The sequence below is a fragment of the Bubalus kerabau genome, chromosome 18 (genome assembly GCF_029407905.1).
Source record: "Bubalus kerabau isolate K-KA32 ecotype Philippines breed swamp buffalo chromosome 18, PCC_UOA_SB_1v2, whole genome shotgun sequence".
Lineage (NCBI taxonomy): Eukaryota > Metazoa > Chordata > Mammalia > Artiodactyla > Bovidae > Bubalus > Bubalus kerabau.
In genome coordinates, this window is record NC_073641.1 from 43,366,285 (window position 1) to 43,387,564 (window position 21,280).

At 46.1% G+C, this 21,280-nt stretch overlaps 1 protein-coding gene across 19 annotated transcripts in view; it reads right to left on the reverse strand.

The window, feature by feature from the left end:
* Positions 1 to 1,317: 1,317 nt before the first annotated feature.
* Positions 1,318 to 21,280, reverse strand: part of PDZD2 (PDZ domain containing 2) — a 216,348-nt gene continuing 196,385 nt past the window's right edge. For all 19 annotated transcript variants that reach the window (XM_055555293.1, XM_055555297.1, XM_055555296.1 and 16 more), the window contains 6 exons: positions 16,370 to 20,336; positions 15,444 to 15,561; positions 12,017 to 12,118; positions 11,046 to 11,316; positions 9,221 to 9,358; positions 1,318 to 4,151 (listed from right to left, as the gene is read on the reverse strand). In XM_055555293.1, coding sequence (XP_055411268.1) covers positions 3,970 to 4,151; positions 9,221 to 9,358; positions 11,046 to 11,316; positions 12,017 to 12,118; positions 15,444 to 15,561; positions 16,370 to 20,336 — 4,778 coding nt within the window. In that variant the 3' untranslated portion in view covers positions 1,318 to 3,969. The remainder of the gene's footprint in view (positions 4,152 to 9,220; positions 9,359 to 11,045; positions 11,317 to 12,016; positions 12,119 to 15,443; positions 15,562 to 16,369; positions 20,337 to 21,280) is intronic.

Here is a 21,280-nt window from a genome sequence, read left to right on the forward strand (position 1 = left end):
TAACCAAGTGTAGCAGTGGACTGAGCCAATCAGAACCCTTCTTTTGGAGGATATATGGAAAATTGGACAGGCAGCAGGGAGCCTGTACGTCCACAGTTCTGTGATACAGAGTGGGGCCAAAATTATTACAAAATAGCATTCATCAGTTTCTAAATAAATGGTGTGAAGAACTGAGGATACAGCTGCCAGCTGGTGGAGGAATGAGAAGCAGATCTGCAAACAGCGGTGGAGCCCTACCAGTGGGGGCACTGAGTGAGGACCCGTGACCCCTGAGTTCCTCCTGTCACTGAGGCCAGGTCATATGCTGAGTCCTATTCTGGGATTTCTGTGAGATGCCATCTTGCCTGCTTCCTTGGGCTACTCTAATCTGGTGTCTGCATCTGAAAACCAAAAGCGCTTAAAATAAAGTAGATGCTTTTAATTTCACTCTAAAGTAAGATCCTAGATCACCCAAATACTTCTGGGGAGCAGGTAGAAAATGGGTAGGGTTTTTAGGAAAAATGAATAATGTACTCATTGTGAAGGAGAGAAAAAACTAACAAGGAAAAACAACTGCAAATAGCATCCAGTTGAGGCTGGAAACCCTGATTTGCAGCATCATCATACTGTTGAGTTGTGATATTTTCCTCTAGGAATTGGCACGTAGGCACCAAGAAGCTGGCTGGTTGAAAGGATCCTGGATCAACCTGGGTGAAGGCACTGTGCGCCTAATGAGCTGGATGGAGATTGTTGTGTTCTACCATAGGGTCTAGTCTAAACAGAGAAGAAGGAATGCAGGGGGGAATGGTTTCTGAAGGTGAGAAAATTGACAGTTGTTTAGGGGTTAGGGGCCTCCCAGGTGGCGCTTCCCTGCCTGGTGGCTCAGTGGTAAAGAATCTGCAATGTAGGAGACCTGGGTTTGATCCCTGGGTTAGGAAGATCCCCTGGAGGAGGGCATGGCAATGCACTCCAGTATCCTACCTGGAGAATCCCACGGCCAGAGGAGCCTGGCAGGCTACAGTCCGTAGGGTCACAAAGAGTTGGTCACAACTGAAGTGACTTAGCGTGCACGCTAGGGATTAGAGGCCTGTTTAAATTGAAGAAGCAGTACCAGGAGAAGGTGGGGAGTAAGCTCCAGGAGGTTGTAAAGGTGTGAGCTGTGTGATTTATTGATTTCAGAGGTGGAATGGATTTGAGTTTGTATCATATCCTAGGTGTGACCACGGAAGAAGAGGGATTTGACTTCTTTTGCCTGTTCCTCTTACCCATTCAGGTCATCCGTATTTATCTTCATGTTGTAAAATGTTATTCTATAGATACAGAACTAAAAACACAAACAAGTAGTAAACAGTGTTTATTTTCTTAAAATTACTTTAAAAAGGTTGTTTATAGAGATGTGGATTTACATAACTTGGCGACAACATTTTAAAAATGTACAGGCTATTTTGCATTATTGCACTTACTCTTTCATAATATATAAGGCATTTTATTTTACATAAATAAAGGATAATGTATAATATCATACAACAGGTGTGGTGCCAATTAAGTCAACCCTAAAATTAAATGAACTGTGTATGGGAGGATAGAAATGAAACCCAACTTACTTCAACCTTCACGGTATATCCTTGCAACTACGATACACACATTGTAACAAAATTACCATCATAGCTTATTGGATGACTGACTGACCAGCTAAAAAAACCAAAACAATGGAAGTTTTAGTAGGACAATACCATTAGTGTTCACATCAGGAAGTGTGGGAATTTATTAGACTAATTAGAAATACAAGTCATGCCTTGGACACTGACAACAAGTAAATATCTTTCTATCTTAGGGTCAAAGTTTAGCTTTTGCTTCCTCAAATTCTAATTGTCGAATTCCAAGGGAAGCCTTCTGGCGAGGTCCACTAGAAATAGCTGATGACTTAAATATGGTTCAGTGAACCAGAAGGCTACCCTCACACTTTTTAGTTACAAGGGTTAGGAACTCTTAGGAGGAGAGACCGTTGCGTTGCTTCAGAAGCTCCTGTCACACAGACTGTGCATTTCTATGCAGGCACAGCTAGAAGAGTAGAGACAAAAAATTTTCAGCGTGGACTTCAAATCATCTCTCATTTAGGCAAGAAAGCAGAAGCCACAAATCTGACCCCAGAGACTTAAAAACAATCTAGCATGCACCTTGCACTGACTTCCTATAGTATCCTACCTGGAACTGTAGTAGTGAAAAGTAGAAGCTAAATTAATCAGGTCTTTCTAGCAAACTCGTGAACTATATTCCCTTTTGTATAACCTGTTTAAAAATGAGGAATCTGGGCTCACACTAGCCAGATAACTCAATCCCATCTGAGAACCTCCCTGGGCCAGCACCACAGAGGCTTACTGGGATCGGTCACTCAGAAATAGGTTAATTAAAGAAATCGCCCACATAAAACCTTGGCGTCACCATGCGTGCAGGTATGCAGCTTCACCCGTATTCTCAGCACTCGGTGAGCTGCTTTGTGCCACCTGAGCATGTGGCCTGTGACCACCCAATTCTGCTCCTTTACCTTGAAAGACTGACTCGCCCTCGTTCTCCATCTTCTGATTACATTTTAGTAAATGAAGCTGATGAGGGTCTGGATCGTTAGGAAAAGGTACAGTAGGAGGAGAGGCGGGCCCTTTTGGTGACCAGGAACAGCAACATTGAATGGAAACAGTTACTACAAAGAAGCTGGTGCTTCAGAAGGAAGAGCAGCTGGAATGAGTGTCACAAGCAAGCGTGAGTCACAACTGTGTTCTGCTGGGAAACATTTTTGGCAAAAGAGAGAATTTGCAAAACAGCAAAACAAAAAGAGCAAAAACTTCAGTCACTGAAGAGCTATGTCGTTACTCAGGTCAAGGTCAGGAAAATTGATCCAGTGGTTAGAAATGTTACATTTCTTAAGCTTATTGAGAAAGGGGAAAAAAGTTAAAAAAAAAAAAGTCCTCTAAAAGGATTATTTTAAGCTCCTCTACTTGGATTACAATCCAAGGATACTAAAAAAGATAACTGATTTCTAAAAATTTAGCTTAAATTAGTGGTTGGAGAGTACATAAAATATAAAAATGGAAACTCAGTGACAATGGTATTTTTGCCTGCTCTTTTTCATTGACCAGTCTTGAATTTCAGCATTTATTCAAGACAAGTTGCAAACTGGATGTAAGGTGCTTTCAGAGCTGGAACTTTCTGCTCATTCTAAGCAGCGAAGTTCATGGCTATTTAGTACAGTTTATCCAAACTGCATTCCTGTAAAATTGCCTTACGACGTACACTTTAGATCATGATCAATACTTCATGGTGATCAATAACCACCGATTAAACTATGCAGCCATATGTTGCACATTACACTCACTAAAAATACCACTTTCTGTATTTTGCTTTTTCATTTTTGGATAATTCCTGAGCCAACCTAACCATTAGGTCATAACTGATTCTCTTTGTTCAAGGGTCATGTTTTTCTTCTCAGGATAACAGACCCTTAGTTCCTTCCACTGAATGTGCCTAAAAGCATTCTGTCATTTACTTACAATATTATATAAAACTAGTCCTTTTAGTTGTGACAGTTGTGTTGCCCTCAGACTTTGTTAGATCCCTAATTGCCAGGATTGACTATGTTGGGATAGGTGGGAGGAAGGATTTGGAGGTCTCATTAAATGTTTCAAGTAAAGAAGGGCATGCCACATCTTGTGTCCCCATTAGGAAACATGACAGGAGGGGACAGGCACTGGAACGAAGTGGACCCTCCCAGCCTAAGTGATCCAGGCAGAAGGCTTAGGAGTTCAGCTCCATGGCTGCTGCTTCACATGTGAGCAAAAAAAGCTGGGGAGTTTGATAGTCTTCCCCACACCAGTGCTGCTCTGTTGTTTCAGGAGCCCATGGTTTAGAGAAGTCGTTTTGATTTGCCGAAGAAAGGAATTGAGAAAAGAAGATTCCAGGTTAAAAAAAAAAAAAGTAACAAGCACTGTTGTGTCACTACCAGTGCTTGCTGCATGAAGAATTCCTGTGCTTTCTAATTACTAACTGCACAGGTCCCTCTGGGACAGCCTTCATGATATTCCAGGCATCAAAATGCATCAGCCCCACTAGAGATTTCCCGTTAATGGCAAGAATTTCATCTCCAGCTTCTATTGTTCCTGCTTGCTCAGCTGCACCACCTGTGAGAATAAATACAGAATGATAGCAGGGAACTTTCATAATATCTAGAATAAATTCCAAGTAAACTAAAAACTTTAGCGAGAAAAATCTCTAAACCATGTGCCTGCCTTTAATCTTAGAAGGAAATTTTTCTTAAGACACACAAAGCATATACTTAGAAAATGAAATGTGGCCACATAAAAAAAATTTAAATCCGTAACCCCTCTTCCCTTAAACATAATCAACTGACTAGGGGAAGATATTTTCATTGTATTTAGCCAACAAATAGAATGGGGGTTACTCTTCAGCTGGGCTAAAGATCTCCAGATCAATAATCAACCCACCAAAAATCCAAATGACCAATAAAAAACAAGTTCAGCTTCTACTTCTTAATAATAGATATTGGCTGATATATCCAACATGCTGAGAATTAATGAGAATTCTATACTCATCAGTGACCTGCAGAGATACTTTTTACTTAAGAAAGCTTAACATATTTCTACATGAAGCTCTGTGTATATTATGGCAAGTTGATGAGCTTTGGAAAAGACAGGGTTTGCACCCCCTTCTATATACTCTTGCACATAAACATCTATAACAATCATATTAAAGAAGAAATGCATGGAAGAAAGGACATTGAAAGAGAAAAATACCTAAGTTTGAAAAGAATTTTCTCAAATGTTTAACTGGATCTCAAAACACTGAGCAGATAGATCTTTTTGTCCTAGATTTTTGAAAATCATCTTTATTATTTGAAATGATAGTTGATTATAAAGACAAAATAATAAAAATATAGCCGGAAGAAAGGAAGTTCAAATGCAACCCATTTGAGGACAAAACACTTTATGTTGTTAATGACAGACAGATACTGTTATCAGAAAAGAGATAAGCCCTCACCAATGCCAGGCCTACAAAGAACAAGGAGACTGAGTTAGTCCTAATCATTGCTTTCTCAAGATACACATTTTTGGAAGTCTCAAAGCACTGATGTCTAACAGACCCAATTAACATGGTGTTGGCATAGTTCCTGTTCTAGGAATATTAACTAAAGGCCCCAAGCAGGTTATCTGGAACCATAAATTTTCTGGGTGTTCATCTGACTCTAAGGATATGTGGATTCCAACCAACAGGAGGCTGTGAGTTAGGGGCTGTAGGCAGTCACATTGGTTTGGTCTCAAGTCTGTGACTTGAAGCAGGTTAAGGTTTCTTAAAATTTCATTTTTCTCATCTGCAAAATGGTGGTAACCTATCGTGTTCCCTCACTAGGTTTTTACAAGGATCTAATGAGATGAAGCAGATGAAGTCCTTGATGAACCCCTCAGTGCTGTGCACACCAGAGGTTATGCCAGCTTTTGGACTTCTTATACACGAGAGAGAAGTAAACCTTCTTGTTTAAACCGTTGTTGTTTTGGGTTTTCTGTGACCTGAGGCCAGAGAGAATTCTAATTTGATCAGGGTGTGTCTGTCTATTGAGGTTTTAAGCAAGTATCTTTTAGAATAGTTTTATGCTTTTTCCCCAAAAACCTCTTGCATAGTTTTTGTGTAGCACACTTTCAGGCGGCTTTCAGTTATTACTGCGCAGTGGTAGCTTACAGTACTGAATGCACATCTAGCTGTTTTTCTCGTTCAGCACGGTTTTTGAGCTGGTCCCTGTTAATGGATATAGATCCTACTTGCTTCTTGAATTGCTGCACAGTTTTCCTTTTTATGGATGTAATGTATTTTACTCATCATTTTGCTACAGACAGAAATTTAAACTGTTTCATAGTTTCCAATTTAGCAAGCACTGCCAAATTCTTCCCCAGAGAGAGGTACCATTAGATACACTTTTGAAAGAAAAGTATGAGTGTTCTCCTTTCCCTACATCTTGCCAACACATCGTATTATGAGATTTCTTATTTATGGCCAACTTGATTTTAAAAAGATGATTCCTAGTAGTTATAATTTTCACCCAATAACTAATATTAGTTTGAGTATCCTTCCCTCTATTTGTTGACCATTTAGGTTTTAACTTTTGTCTATTTTCTGTTCATTTACCCAGATTTTCCCTTTATTTTGTATTTATTATTGAATTATAGTTATTAATATATTCTGGAATTAGCCTTTTGTTGATGTAAATACATTGCAAATATCTTCTATTTGCTTAGATTTTTATGAAACTTTTTGCCATTTAGAAGTTAAACATTTTATGTATGTGTGTAATATATATGTGTGTAATATAAATTATATACTTTTTGTATGATATTTATATAATCCTATTAGGATTTTAAAACAATGGTTATTGTTGATATACAGGAAATTCTGTTGCTTTTTTTGTATGTTGATTGTGAATTCTGCAATCTTGGTGAACTGTTTATATTGGCTTGACATTTGATTCTCTTAGCTTTTTTCCAGTGAGGAAGGAAGAACATATAATTTGCCAATAATGACAAACTACATTCCTGTATTTCCAGTCTTCATACCTCTAATCTTGTCTTATTGTGTTACTGATATTCTTGGTAAAATGATGAAAAGAGAAACATTTTAAAAGCAGCCCAAACATAGCTAAAAAATTTTTTTGCTAAGTGCTAAAAAATTTTTTTGTAAAGCAGCCCAGACAGTAGTAGTGATGATGTTCTACCTCGATGGCTGATGCTTCACACAAGAGGTTACAAGTAATTATTTACTGATTTTTTTTTCATCAATAAAATCCCTGACCTTCAAGAGAGCTTTTGGGAAATACGATATTTAATTCATTTATTATTCAAAGAGTTTTTTTGTATTAGATAGACGTAAGAAATTGAATATTGCTGTATTGCTTTTAGTGTTTGGGCTGAAAGGCACGAAACCAAGATAAACAGAAAACCTGTATCCATTAAATTTTTAAGTAAAATAAAGGTAAGAAAAAATCTTTGGGTAGAGTGCTAAGCCTGAACAAAGAAACTAGCTTTACCGGTCTCCAGAAAGATTCAAGAGGAGGGAGCAGTATAATATTCAGAAATCCTTGAATGCCTTTTCCCAGGAATAAATCTGCAGGCTTGTTGTACACAAGAGCACTGGCAAGGCTTGTCTGTGGAACAGGTGCATCTTTCCCTTTCTCTCTATCCACTTACACAGTGTTCATGGATTTCTAGCCTGATGCTAGACAGAGGCCAGGAAGATACCAGGACATCGTCTTTGCTCTGCTAAGAAGGAGATCTCAGGGGCACTCATCTCTCCTGCGGCTGCTTTTCCACTCTGATGCTGCAGATGCCATGGGATTTCTGGGCCTGGTCTCCACCTGGGTGCTGCTTTATCTGGCCCCTGGTCTTTTGGCTCACAGGCCAAAAACACCTTATTGAGGGGTGAGCTTCTTGGCCGGCAGAAGCTTCATGTCCTGTGACTGATCATGGTCACCCTTCACTGTGCGTGTCCTAAACATCACCATCTTGCTGTTTTAGGCTCAGTCCATTCGTTATTCCATTGTCTTCCTCTTCATTGGTGCTGCCCGTCTGATTGTAGTGAGCCAGCTGCAAATTTGCTGTGTGCTTTTTTAGGTTTTCTTATGCCTGAATACTGTTGTTTTTCAACAGTCGTGACTTCTCCAAATATTTCTTTTGCTTTATCTGGCATTCGTCATTCTCCCTTATCGCTCAATACCCTTTTGTAATTTTTATCTCTTTATTCCTTTGTGCTGCAGTTTTTAAGGTTTCTTCCTTGATTTTTATAAATTCTCTCCTTAAGGATTTAGTATATGTTTAATTCTGTTCGTTAATTTAAATACTTTCTTTGAATACTTAAATACTTTCAGACTTTCTTTCTGCTAGTGGGTTTTTGTGTGTGTTTTAATGTATCTGCCTGCTTCTTTTGAATACCCTGTCTTTTTTCATGGATAATATTTTTCTGCCCCAGTTTTTTGATGGACGTTCCTGTGTATCGTGTCTGTTGACAATGTCCTCATGTACTCTGTATCCTTTTGTTTAGAGCTCTTGCTTTAGGAGGGCTCTTGAGAGTCACACTCACGTTTTCCTGAACTTGGCTCTCTGTGACCCACTGCTGTCAAGTTAACAGGTGCGGTGTTTCCCCTTCCCCTGGTACCGAGCGTCTAGACACCACACAGCAGAGGTTCGGCTCCTGATCTGTGCCTGTCCTCTACTTGCCCCAGGGACCGTGAGCAAACAGCCTGTTTCTGGCCACCACTATTTACAGTTTGGGCGTGTGCTAGACTGCAAGAAAGGAAGATGGGAGCAGTCGACATTGTTAGAATCATTGGTAAATATGAAATTTCTTCATGCAATTGAATAATAATTCATTTTGTGATCATGGGCAGTCCCTAGAATCTCTTCAGATTCCTGAGCTGAATAAGTATATTAACAATATCAATATCAATATATATTGTATATATGAAATCAGTATTGTAATGTAAAATATTACATATAAAATAGCATATGTGGGTATATATAAACATCATCATTAGTATAATTATATTATTAATATAACTGCTCAGCTCTGGGACCTAGAGAGAGAATTTTGAGAACTGTCCAAGATCATAAAATACACTGAGTTCACGAAGAGACCTCCTGTCTCCCAACTATTTCAGTGATATCTACTGGCTCACATATGACTTGCTTGAAATCCAGCATTTGCGATTTTAAATGCATATGACCTTGACCAATGTTAAGTACCCCTGACTGGCAGTTCTGATGGCATCACTTAGCTTGCTGTATTCACGTCCGTACAGCCAATGCTAAGTAAGAACACGAAGACAGGAACATGGAGTCAGGGATACAGCCTTGAGGCTGGGGGCACAGACACTGGAGCAGACAGCCTGGGTTCAAGCTGGGTTTGGCCACTTACATCGGTGTGACCTTAGGTGTCTGTGTAACTTCTCAGTGGCTCAGTTTCTTCTTTTGTAAAACCGGGATGCTAACAGTACCCATGCTATATAACTGTCATGTGGATGAGCAACATGTGAAATGTTCACGCCAGAGCTGATGCAGTAAACCCTGGATGTCAGCATTAAAAACATGGTAAATTTTTAAAAACAAATTTGATTTCCAGATGGAAAGCACTGACATGCACATAGAGAAAACAGGCACTGGGCCGAGGACTGGGTTTTCTAGGAGATTACCTTTGTACACTCTTTTGACAAGCAGGGGCCCATCTCCAGACATGGATGACTTCCCTCCATCCAGACTCAGGCCCAGCCCGGCCGAGGTCTTCAGCACTTCAACACACAGAGCCTCGTGCGCAGCCGTGCTTCTCCCTGCTGATGACAGTGACCTGAGGCCCTGCCTGCCCAGGCCCCCCCGGCGTGTTCCCCGAGCACTCTCGAGTCCTGTCCACCAATGCTAAGGTTGGTCTCCCCACACCTGGAGCTGTGCTCCTGCCGTCCCCACCCCTCTGCTCGCCTGAGCGCCTTCTGCAAGCACAGACAAGGCACTGCTGCCCAGGCAGAAATCCCTCCAGTCAGTGCACAGCTCAGGGTAGACTGAAGTCACGCTTCGGGAATCAGATTCGATTTCCTGCCAGCCTTCGCGGCTGAACATCACAGTCTGGTTCTGACAACCTGTGATACCCAAATGCCAGGCCTCATGTGAGACGTGGCGCTTCCGTCCTCCTTCTGTGAGGGGTACCCCTGCTTCTGGTTGTCTGTCTGTGTCACATACTAGCTGTCTTCATTGCCATCTCCTGGCTCCACTGTGGGGAGAGCGTTTCCGTGGTGATGCCTGCTCCATAGCAACAAGCCTGTGCCTACTTTGTGTGCTAGTTTGGAGAGGCCTGGCTGAGGTCTATCTCGGGGGTCTGAATACAGATTGTAAATTTGCCTTTTATTTCCCTTCTATACTGTACCAGTGAAGGATGTCTTGAGTTGAGTGGAAAGGGCACATAATTGCTTGGGAGGCAGGGGAAGGACCACAAACAGATTAAACTGTCCACTTGGGGTTGAGACCAAGGTAGCATCACCAACTTTGAATATAACAGCCATTCCTGTGGTTTAAAGAAGGCCACTCCACATGGTCTGAAAGAAACTTCCTTACAGTGGGAGGGGCACCGTTTTTCAATAGGTCATTTTACTTTCAGTTAAACAGGAAAACGAGCCCATACTGGAATCACCTGGGAACTGTAAAAAGATACTGGGACCCTATCCCTCACCCCACACTCACCCTCAGAGTTGGACTTAATTGACCTGGGGATTTCCTGGCATCAGGATTTAAAAAAGCTTCGTAGGCACCTCTAACATCAAGCCCGAGTGGGCTGCAGTCAGTGCTTGATAAGGCATAATCACCTTATCATGGGTAAAGCATATCAGATCTGGTAGAGCCCTGGGCAGGGGGATCTTGAAGAATAGGAATACGAAGAAATAAATGTATGCCCTATTAAAGCTGGTTCAAGGCCAGATGCCCTGAAGCTGCTATAGGAATACTTAATGATTATAAATTTCAGGACAGCCTTCTGTATCTGAGTTCCTGAGTCTTACAAACTCTGAAAGCTGTTAGGACCGAGTGCCCGGTGGTTTCCTTTGACAGCTTAAGTTTCCAGGATTCCACTGAAAATACACCAAACAAGGAATTCCCTGGTGGTCCAGGGGTTAAGACTGAGTGCTTTCACTCCCAGAGCCAGGATTCAATCCCTGGTCAGAGAACTAAGATCTCACAAGCCATGTGGCCCAAAAGAGAAAAAAACAAACTACACCAAACAGCTGAGACAGTACAAGGGCAAAGGTTAAGCATGACATGATCTGGTAAGTAAGGTATTTGCCGGTACTGGGAAGGACTTCGGCTTTCTAGAAGAATAAGAGCAAGACAGTGGAGCAGAGGGAAGGCTATGAACACGCCCAACACTGTGGAGGCATCTGGACAGGAAGAGTTTCTTGTTCAGAGGAATCAGTGCTGTTCTCGCCAAAACCATCACAAATAGCTCAGGCCACTGCAGTTGCTGAACTGATTTCTTACCTGTTCCAGGCTCCAGGGGGCTGGTCTTTCTGGACACCAAGCCCTTCCCGTTGGCTGTGGGAGGCTCCTGCCGGCTGGAGGGCCTGGGCTGATCACTCCCTTTCTTGATGACCATGAGGACATCTTTGTGCAGCTGTGCCTGGTGCAGAGCCTTCAGCACGTCCCCGTGGGCTAAGCCAGCCAGTGAGGCACCGTTGAGGGACAGCAGGAAATCCCCTCGGCTCACAGTCCCTTCCTGAGAAGCCGCCCCCTGAGAAAACACCCTGTGGACCTGCGACGAGGGGAGGGCAGAGCCAAATAAGTTTTTGACGGCAAGTTTTCCATGCGATACCAACACTCGGTTTACCAAAAACATTCCATGTGAGAAACAGGATTAATAATAGCAGCAGCAGCACCTCAATACAGTTTCACTCTTATTCTTGCTAGCGTCTAAAATGGGCCTTGGTGCTCCATGTGCGTGCCCAATCACTTTAGTCATGTCCACCTCTTTGCAACCCCATGGACTGGGTCCTCTGTCCATGGGATTCTCAAGGCAAGAATACTGGTGCTCCATGGGGCAATAAGAAAAAAGATGAACAGAACCGGGTCTCGCCGGAAGCTGACCTCCCTAATGATTTCAGAGGCTTCTTTGAGTGATATAAAATGTTAATCTTGAGAAAGAACTGATTTATAAGCAAATGCAAGTTTTGGTCCATTAGTTCTAAGGTCCATCTTAATCCAATAAAAGGTTTAGGTGAATATGAGGATGTAGACAACTGTTTATATGTAGCATCTTAGGTCACTCGCTGTGTGTTAAAAGTGCCTGTGTTTGTCAATGAAAACATTACGTAGCACTTTCCCCACTTTGTTTTGGTGACAGGACACCCCCCGCCACCCTGCATTCTTTGAACCGACTGCCATGAACCCCGTGCTGATTAAGTTCTCAGCCTGCTGCAGGACTGACCCGACAGCATCCCGACACTGTCACTTACCACAATTGATTTTGGCTGCACATCTGTCCCTCCTGCCACACTGAATCCCAGACCTGAGCCTTCTTTTTTATTCAAGACTATGAAGCAAATATCTTCTTTGTTCTGGTGAAAAGAAACAGAAACCAATATATTTCCTGTGCCAGAGTAAGGAAGTTTTGAACACATCCCCCCACAGTACTGCGGAGCTCGTCACTGCTCACCCTGATGGTTAGGTGCTTCCACATGGTGTTGGGACCAGGGCCCATCTCAAATACCCTGCATTCCTCCTGGGTGGTGCTTATGCAGTTTCAAGGGTCCGTCTTACAGCTCTAGGACCACTGGGAAGGTCTCATGAACCAGGATGGGGGCAGGGACACGGGACACTTAGAAGCCATTCTCAGCACCAGATGGTGTGTTCCCAAATCTGATCATAGCACATAACTCAATCATGAAAGGATTTCTTTACAGTTTTCTCAGTCTACAATTGAGCAAAGCCCGTGTTGTCAGTAGCAGAAGTATAGGTGCCAAGACAGGATAAGAGCACATTGAAGCCATAAGTTTTACACCCCCTCAACCCACCATGTTCAGCTCATTGGATTTTAGGTACAATGAATGAACTGGTAGTTAAAAAACACAAAGTATTTTGAAAAATGGAAAGTACATATAAAACTGTCAACTCACTGGGACTAGAACATTCTTAGTAACTGAGTCCTAGGTTTAAATAACAGAAGATGTTCCTGTGTTTTAAGCATCAATTGAAAGGTACCTTGGAATAAAGATTTTAAAATAAAATTATCTGGGCTAATTATTCTGAATTTTGACTTCCTTCGACTTTCTTTGCCCACATGCTAGATATGATTCAGCATCATTTTAAAGAGCTGTGTTGCTAGGTTTCCCTTGAAGTAATTGATTTATAATCCACCAATTCAAGGTGTTCTCAAGCTCAGCAACAGAAAAAGAATCTAATAATAATCAGGCTGGCTGCAACAGAGAAAGTGAAAATGTTGAAAGAGAAAACCACCTCTTTGTTTTGCTGGGAAAAGAAACCAATGTTTAAAAAAACAATGTTTAGTATGAGTTCTAAAGAGTAATCCCAAGCATTTTTACACCACTCTAAACAGGTTCATTCAAGCCTAAGCTGACACTAGAATATCCAGCAGAACTTTGGGGGCTGGGATGTTTACTTCATGGGCAAGTTTCAAGCATATATACACTCAGACGCTGGTCACCAGAGAGGAGTGATGATTAGGCTTTCTCACCAAAACAGGAACATGTGGTCTGGGAAATGATCTCTGTGCTGCTTCTGGGAAATGGGATGGTGAACTAGAAATACTGCTCAGATATTTAAATAGCTTATTGGAGCAAAGAAAATATTTAAGAATGAGACTCTCCTGCATTCTGGGATATATCACCAAAATTTTAGTCAAATTTTTTCTTGCTCTAGTTGTTTGTTTGTGGGTACAAGTGTGCTAGAGACCGACTGCCAGGCTAAGTGTTGCCTCTCCGAAAAGGTTAGCACAGCATCAGCGAAGCTAGATCGTCCTCAAGAGCTCTCCAAGATCTGCACGTGTTGAAGTGTCAAGACCAGAGCTGTTTCCTGACTCTAAATCTCTCACAGCGCCCTCCAGAGGCCACAGAAAGTCAGCACAACACCTGCGGATCATATCATTGGAAAAAAAGCAAGGTAGTAAACTTCTGAAGATGGCAGAGAAAGCACATCTCTACTCAAAGCTCCTCTCCAAAATTAACTGAAGACAATAAGAAAAAAGGCAAAAGAAAGCTGCATTCTGATCAAAGTCGGAATAATCTTCAACACCTGCGGGTGGTGAATATGGAACCAGGGTGAGGAGGTGAGGGAAGCCGGGAGATGACCCCAGGGTGGCGTTCAGCACGCTGTCCACACCAGAGTCTCTGCTGTGTTTGTGGTCCCTGACAATGTGCCTCTCAAGTGTGTGAGCTTGGTTGAGGCTTTTTGGTTTTTCCCTCATATCTACTGTAGACACTGTAAAATGTCTGGAGCAAAGAGCCTGGCAAAGTATGAACCCACTGAGCCACCCTGATGCAAAATCCAAGAGTAAGGCTTTCATCACTTGTAACAAGTCGATGAAAGAAGGGAGCGGATGGAACAGTCCCTCTTCCTGAAAGTAAAAAATGCCGTATGTCTCAAGATGTTTGCTAACTGCACAGACCAAACCAGGGACAGAGAAGCCAAAGGGAGTAGAAGCTGAAAGGGACTGATGTCTATTCCTCCCCATCTCCTTTCCATTCTGGTTCATTCCATATTAGATGCCAACGTCACATCTGGGTACCCTTCTGGGTAATGTCAGAATTTCTGGAATGGTGTTCTCAGGTGGTATCAGTGACCAGGCATATTACCACTCAAGAAAAATTGTTCGTATTTGCTTTTTTCCCTCTGGATAAAAAATATTCATTTATTTGGGTTCAAATCTTAATGAATCCTTCTGAGAAATTAACATGCTTCAGAGAAGTATTCTAAATATGAACCCATGGTTTCTTTTGTTATTGTTTACTGTCACATTCAGTTTATTGAAAGACTTGACTTGTAATGACTAATCCACTTCTTTGAAGGTCTTGCAATTGGGGCCAGGGTGGGACTGTGTTAGTCACTAAGTTGTGTCCAACTCTTTGTGACCCTATGGACTGTAGCCCACCAGGCTTCTCTGTCCATGGAATTCTCTGGGCAAGAATACTGGAGTAGGTTGCCATTCCCTTCTCCAGAGGATCTTCCAGACCCAGGGATCAAACCCAGGTCTCCCACATTGCAGGCAAATTCTTTATCATCTGAGCTACAGGGAAGCCCCAGGGTAGGGCTACACAGCTGTTAACTCTTGTTTCCCCAGCAGGTGGCTCCCTTGACAGGCCGTTATGTCCACTTAGGTGGACAGAGATACTCATGAGGTGGACAGAGGTACTCATGGCCATTCCCCCACCGTTCCAACATGCCTAGTCCTGTAGGAAGCACTTGCTGCAGACAAACTCCAGGTGTGGGGGTAGGTGGGGAAGATGGTAACTAGCTGCTCCTGGGGGATTAAAACACCAATCTGGCACTGAAAAATTCAACACAAGCAAGCTTCTGAAGCAAGCTGCAAGCAATCGAGACAGATCAGACTGAGCTGCTGAACTTGCCACATGGGACTTGGGAGAAGGGCTCTCCCGGGTCCTCTAAAGCTTGTGGCACACACCTGAGCACCGAGGTGGCAGCGGTCCAATCTTCCTGTGTTTTCTGTTCAGTTCAGTTCAGTCGCTCAGTCGTGTCCGACTCTCTGTTTTCTGTAGTTTTTTTTTTATCCCCAAACTCTAAACTTTTTATTTTGTATTATATCGAGGTATCGTCGATTAATAATGTGGTAGTTTCAGGTGAACTGCAAAGGGACTCAGTCCTACGCACACAGGGATGCACTCTCCCCATTTTCTCTATTTCACTCACCTCTGATTGTGCTTTCGCTTCCTGAATGAGAGTGAGGACAGTAGATCTTGACCCCACTGACGACAGAACGGACTGCAGTCTTTGCTGATCCCCTGCTGAGACCAGGAGTTGTTGCAAACTAAATAATATAAACATATTGGAAGACTGTTAAAGAAAAAAACTTCTCCACTGTACTAGGATGCATTAAGAATGATCTTCTTTCTAGCACATTGCAGGTATTTTCTGATTTTCATGCTCTCTTTTGGTCACAACTCCATTTCAAACTGCTTGAAGAAGCTCAAACGCTCAACAGAAATTTCATTCACTGCCAACAGCAGTGGGAATTCCTATGGATTCTAGGATCCCTCCAAGATGTTAGGCGACCAATGCTGAACTTGAACAGAAAATTTCAGACATATTAAATATTCTGTAGCCTCCAGTGAAATATTTTAAAACATACTAGAAGTTTCCTGTTTGACTTCAGTCACTTTGAAAGGTTCTAATCCTCCCCCAATGGTCCTGTTTCCTTATCCTACCATCTCTCGCTCTCGCTCACTCGCTCTCTCTCTTCGCTCTGTGGTTTTGCAAAGTGCCCTGTCCTACAAAAGTCTCTCTTTAGAGCAACATTTTGGGAAACACTTTTCCCTGCAGGCACTTTATTTTTCCAGTACTAATATTAAAAAAAAAAAAACCTGGAGGCTGGAATAGAAAAAGGATGTTAGCGGGATTTATTCAGTGTAATCTGAATAAAGTTTGTCATTTAGCCAATCGTGTGTTTCAATGTTAACTTCTGACAAACGGGCCGTGGTTACGTAAGATGTTAACCTGAGGAGCAGCCAGATGAGATGTACATGGGAAGTTTGCACTATTTTTGCAACTTTTCTAAAAGTCTAGAACTAATCCATTAAAAAAAAAAATTACATACAAGGGGAAGAGCGGACACTTACTTAACTGACCAACTTCTTCCGGAAGGCAGATCCTGGGTGGTCTCAGCCACATCGTGGGTTGAACTGGGTGCTCTGGGGTCAGTGGCTTTGGGACAGGCCCTTTCTGCCCCATCCTTGGGGCATGAAAGGGCTGTGGACCCAGCGAGGCCCCCAGCAGGGGAGCCAAGTGACCTCCGGGGGAAGATTTCCAGCTCGGTTTTGAAGAGCACGGCGGATGGCCCTGCCGAGAAGTCCTCGCTGCAGAGCTTGTCCAAGTCGGGCATGCTCAGGGCTCTCAGCTCCTGGAGCTTCGAGCGGGACAGAGGTGAGGCCTGCGTGTGACGCACCGAGGACTTGTTCCTCTTGGCGGGAGAGGCGGGGGTTGCGGTCGGGGCAGGGATGCCCGAAGGACCAGGTGGTCTCTTGGGGTCTGAGTCAGCGCCCTTGTTACGGGCATCTGCTGGGGTCTGCCGGGAGACGGTCAGCATCATGCTGGACGGGGACTTGGTCATTGGGGGGACGACGGTGGTGGCTTCACCTTGGCTTTCGCTGCAGGAACTCAGGCTACGTCTCAGCGACCTTGCTGTTGGGTCACTGGAGTGGCTGAGGGTCCCAGAAACCACGCTGCCGGACGACCGTCTCCCAATGGGAGGCTTGGAGCTCACTGACAAGAAGGAGGAGGCCCCGGCCTTGGCTGCGGGCCGGTCAGAGTGGGCCAGGTTCTCGAAAGACTTGATCCTCTGCTTCACAGAGAAAAAGGAGGTGGCTTCATGGGGCCAGTTCTGTGGGGAGTAGTGATGCCTCCTGGTGACGGTGCCTCTGTCTGTGAGCTGGCAGCTGGTTTCCTGGGCGGACAGGACATCCGCTTCGTCTGTCGTCGGAAGGTTCCCTGAAGTCTCCAGCAAGGGCTTTACGCTGTATACACCCTGCCCATTAGCCAGGCTGAGAACAGCACCTCTAGACGCCTTGGCCTCGAGGAGGCCCCCGCTGGTGCCAGGGATCTGGCCATCCCGAGGGGTGCGCCCTGGGCTCTGTGGGGCATGGCCCTCCCGGCCGAAATGACTGGAGAACTGGGCCGGCATGGAGTAGGTCCTGGTCGCTGGCCTTGGCGTGAAGTAGGGATGATCGTCCAGCACTGGGCCCACTGGTGGGCCATTCCTGGGCACCCCCAGGGCGTCGCCCATCTGGCCAGGATCAGCCTTTCTAGCCAGCAGCTGCGGGGAGGAAGAGGAGGAGAGTCTTGCCAGGCTGACGGATCGCTGCTGCGCTTCCGGCTCCACCTGGGAGACCCGGGTTGGGAGTAAGGACGGGTGGTTTGGGGAGGACTCCCCTGGCTGGTGACAGAGCCCAACCTCACTCTCCTCCTGACGGCTGCTCTGGGACAAGAGCCCCCCTTGCCTGTCCCTCTCAGCTGGTATGTCACCACATGTGCTCTTTGGCATCCTTTCAGAAGGGATCTCAATGATTTTCAGCTGCTTGGTTCTTTCAAGAGGCTCACCGGCAATTATTTTGCTTCTTTTGTCACCAGTCACCCCTGGCAGGGCTGCTTCTGCTGCAGAGTCTGTTTGGCTGGACAGGGACCACTCACCCTGCCCGGGAGTGGGGACCTCCAGCTTGCCAGCCGCCGTGGACGTACCACTCCTCAGTACTGTGGGACTTGCTGGCCCCGGGGATGCCAGGGGAGCCCTGCTCTCTGGACCACACTTGGGAGGGCTAGGGGCAGCCGGGAAGCCTCGGTCGGGTTCCGTGTGCACAGCCGGGTGGAGCCTACCACACCCACCTTGCTCAGGAAGGGTCTTGGGGGTGGTCATGGGCGAAACAAACATCCTGATGCTCGAGTCGGATGCCGAGGGCTTCAGGGAGCCCGGGGTCCCAGGGGGCAGCTTGCCCTCCACACACTGGGGAGACTGAGGGGCGGCTGCGGCAGTCTTGTCCAGTTCTTCGTGGTCAGCTGTGTGGAACCGGTGCGACGCCACCTTAGAAAGCATTTTGTGGGAGGCCTGGGGTGAGACAAGGGCCTTCCTGTGCTCCGTGCTGCCAGTCTTGCCCGTGTGAGCAGCCGGGACCTCGGAACTGACTTTGCTTTTGCTTTTGATGCTCAGTCTCTTCAGCTTAGGACCAGCTTTGGGTTTCTGACAGTTACTCAAAAGGGTTTCCACAGAACTTTTCCAAGGCAAGTCTTTATTCTCAAGATTCAGCCGAGGAGGGGGGCTATCTGGCACAGGCACCCCCTTCTTGTGGCTTGAGCTCAGCACCTGGGCCTTGGGGTCGGGACTTCTGGCCAGCAGAGTGGATTGTTCCATTTCAGTTTTGCTCGGCGGATGCGTCCCGTGGTTGTTCTTATTTATCTCTTTAAACCAGGCCATGAGGGGCCGCCTGGAGATGGCTTTTGGCTTTGGCAACAAGTCCTCTGGGCCTTGACCTCCAGAGATGTGCAGGTTTCCCAGAGCTGAGTCTCCATTCTTGGGGACACACGCCCTGAAGGAGGCTTGGTTTTCAGCAGTGTGAACATCTATTTCTTGTTTCTCAGGTGGGGCCTTGTCATCCAAACGGTCATACTCCAAACCATTCACCATGTTAGGAGAACCAAGGGTACCTGGGGAGCTGGGGATAGGCCTGGTACCCGGAGGAGGCTGGGTGGCTTCCCCAGAGTCCTCTTCACTCAGGGACCTGTGGTCTTGGGAGACCCTTGCATCCTCAGGTGGCTCCGCCTCCTGAGAGCTCACATCTGACAGAGGAGGTGGCGGCTGTGGAGGGCTGGAGGTGCCTGGCACGAAGCGGGCTGTGTGGCCTGCTTCTGCCCCCACCTGGCTCAGGGCTCCATCCTTTGGTGGCAGGGCTGTGGCGAGGGCAGGGCAGGCGGCCACCCGGGCAGGAGCAAGGACAGTGGCTGAGGGCTGATCGGGGGAGCCATCCGTGGAACAGATTTCCACCTGCTCCTCCTCGGACTCCATTGTGTCTCCCTTGTGAGAAGGCTCAGGAGGATGAGGACCAGGAGGGGACCAGCTGTCCCGGGCGGGAGCTCGTGGGGCTTCAGTGAGTGACTCGGGGTCCGAGGATGAGTCCTCCACGTCCCCGTACATGGACGAGAGGGACACAGATGGCTCGGTGCTGTCGCCCAGGCCTGACAGCGAGGTACTGTCTTCGTGGAGACTGCTGAGATTCCTAGAGTAGTTGCTCAGAAAGCTTTTGTTCACAGTAAAATGTCTGTCGGGATTGATGGAATCCAAAACTGAAGGCTGGCCGGCCCACTGAGGGGGAGGGGCTGGACCAGCCGCCCCGGGCCTCCTTGGGGCAGGGGTCGGACTCCCCGAGGCTAGCTGTGGCCCCTGGGCAGCCTGCTCTCTGCTCAGCCGGTCCCCTTTCCCGGGGGAGGGAAGTCTTGCTCCGGAGGCCTCTGGTTCCACCAGGAGCCTGTCGATGTCCGTCACTGGGCAGCGCCCATTCCCTCCGGGGCAGCTGGGCCCCGAGGCACCCCCACACGCCTCCTGGGCCTTGTCACTCGGTGATGGCAGGGCCAGGCCAGTCTGCGGGGCGCTGGTAGACCCTGAGTCTGTTCCCTGGGGCAGAGCTGACCCCTGGCAGTTTCCAGGGACAAGGACTGCTGAGGTTTGCGGAGCCTTGGCATGGTGACCCAGAACCCTCTCTTGGCTCTTCTCCCCGGACATGAAGTCTCGTGGCAGCCCAGCACCAGTCGAAGGTGCCCCCTCAGCCATGGGTCCTGCTCCCCTGGGGGTCGTTGCCTTCCGGGCGGTGCAGGGCGAGCTGGCGTTGGGAGCTGCTCTCATCTCATGGAGGTCAGGACAAGCCATTGCCATTGTCCCTGGGGATGTGCTGTCCTCAGACTTGGGGATCCTGGGTGATTCTGGCCCTCCGGGGTCCTCAGGTCGCCTCGCTGGCTCTGTGTCCACTGAGATCTGGCTGGGGTCAGGGTGAGCTGCCTCCTTCTGCCCTGGGGAAGGTAGAGGGTCTGGGGAGCCATCTGGTCCTGGGTGGAGAATAAAAAAAAAAAGATTGGAGTGGTGGGGGAGACACAGGGTGAAAGTTTATAAAACAGAAAACTTCAATGAAAACAAGTGAAAATTGTAAACAGTCTCAATTTTTTGGTCTTTTTTAGAAAGACATCCCACAGCTTAAATGTAGGCCTGTTTTTGTCTCTAAAATTATAGAGTGCTCACATCGAACAAATACCACTGTGCTTTAGAGGCTCTAAAATAACTCAGCATGGACGGCAGGAGGACCTCTGCCTCTGCCCTTTCTAGTTATTTATAAGGACAAGGGGACACCAGAAATCCTACACTTGGGTTTCTGTACATCATCCGCCCTCTGATGGCAAAAGCCACAGGAGTCAGCAGGCTGTTCTATTTGATTCCTTAGCTTGGGGTGATTCTGCAGTCAACTCAGTCCCCCGCAGACTACATGGGGGTTTAGCCTCGTGCCTTGGATTAGGAGTCACAGGGTAAAGTGAAAGAGTCCCAGCAGGGAACTCGAGGGATGAGAGGAGGCTGATTCAGGCAGACGCATAGAATGCTCCAGACATATGTATGGAAGCCTGCCCTGTCCTCCAGCGTGTCCTGACCAGGGTCAGGGGTGTGGGAGACTGAGGCAGTCAGATTATCCCAGGAAGCGGAGACAGGGCTGCTGGACTTGAGTGGGATTCTGGGGGCACATCTGGAACGGAAGCCAAGGAGGAGGAGAAAGAGCAAGGAAGGAAAGGGAATCAAAGCAGAGAAGCCAGAGAGAGCGTGAACTCTCCGAGGTGCAGGGACAGATGCCGCCTGCCTGGAAGTGAAGTCCCTCCACGTGCTGGGTCTGGAGAGCACACGTGTGGGTTAGTCTGTCCACTTCTGGCACATGGCTTCTTACAATAGGTGGGGGAACAGGCAGAAAAAAGAACATTAGATTTGCATTTCCTTATGAGCCCTGGGTTTG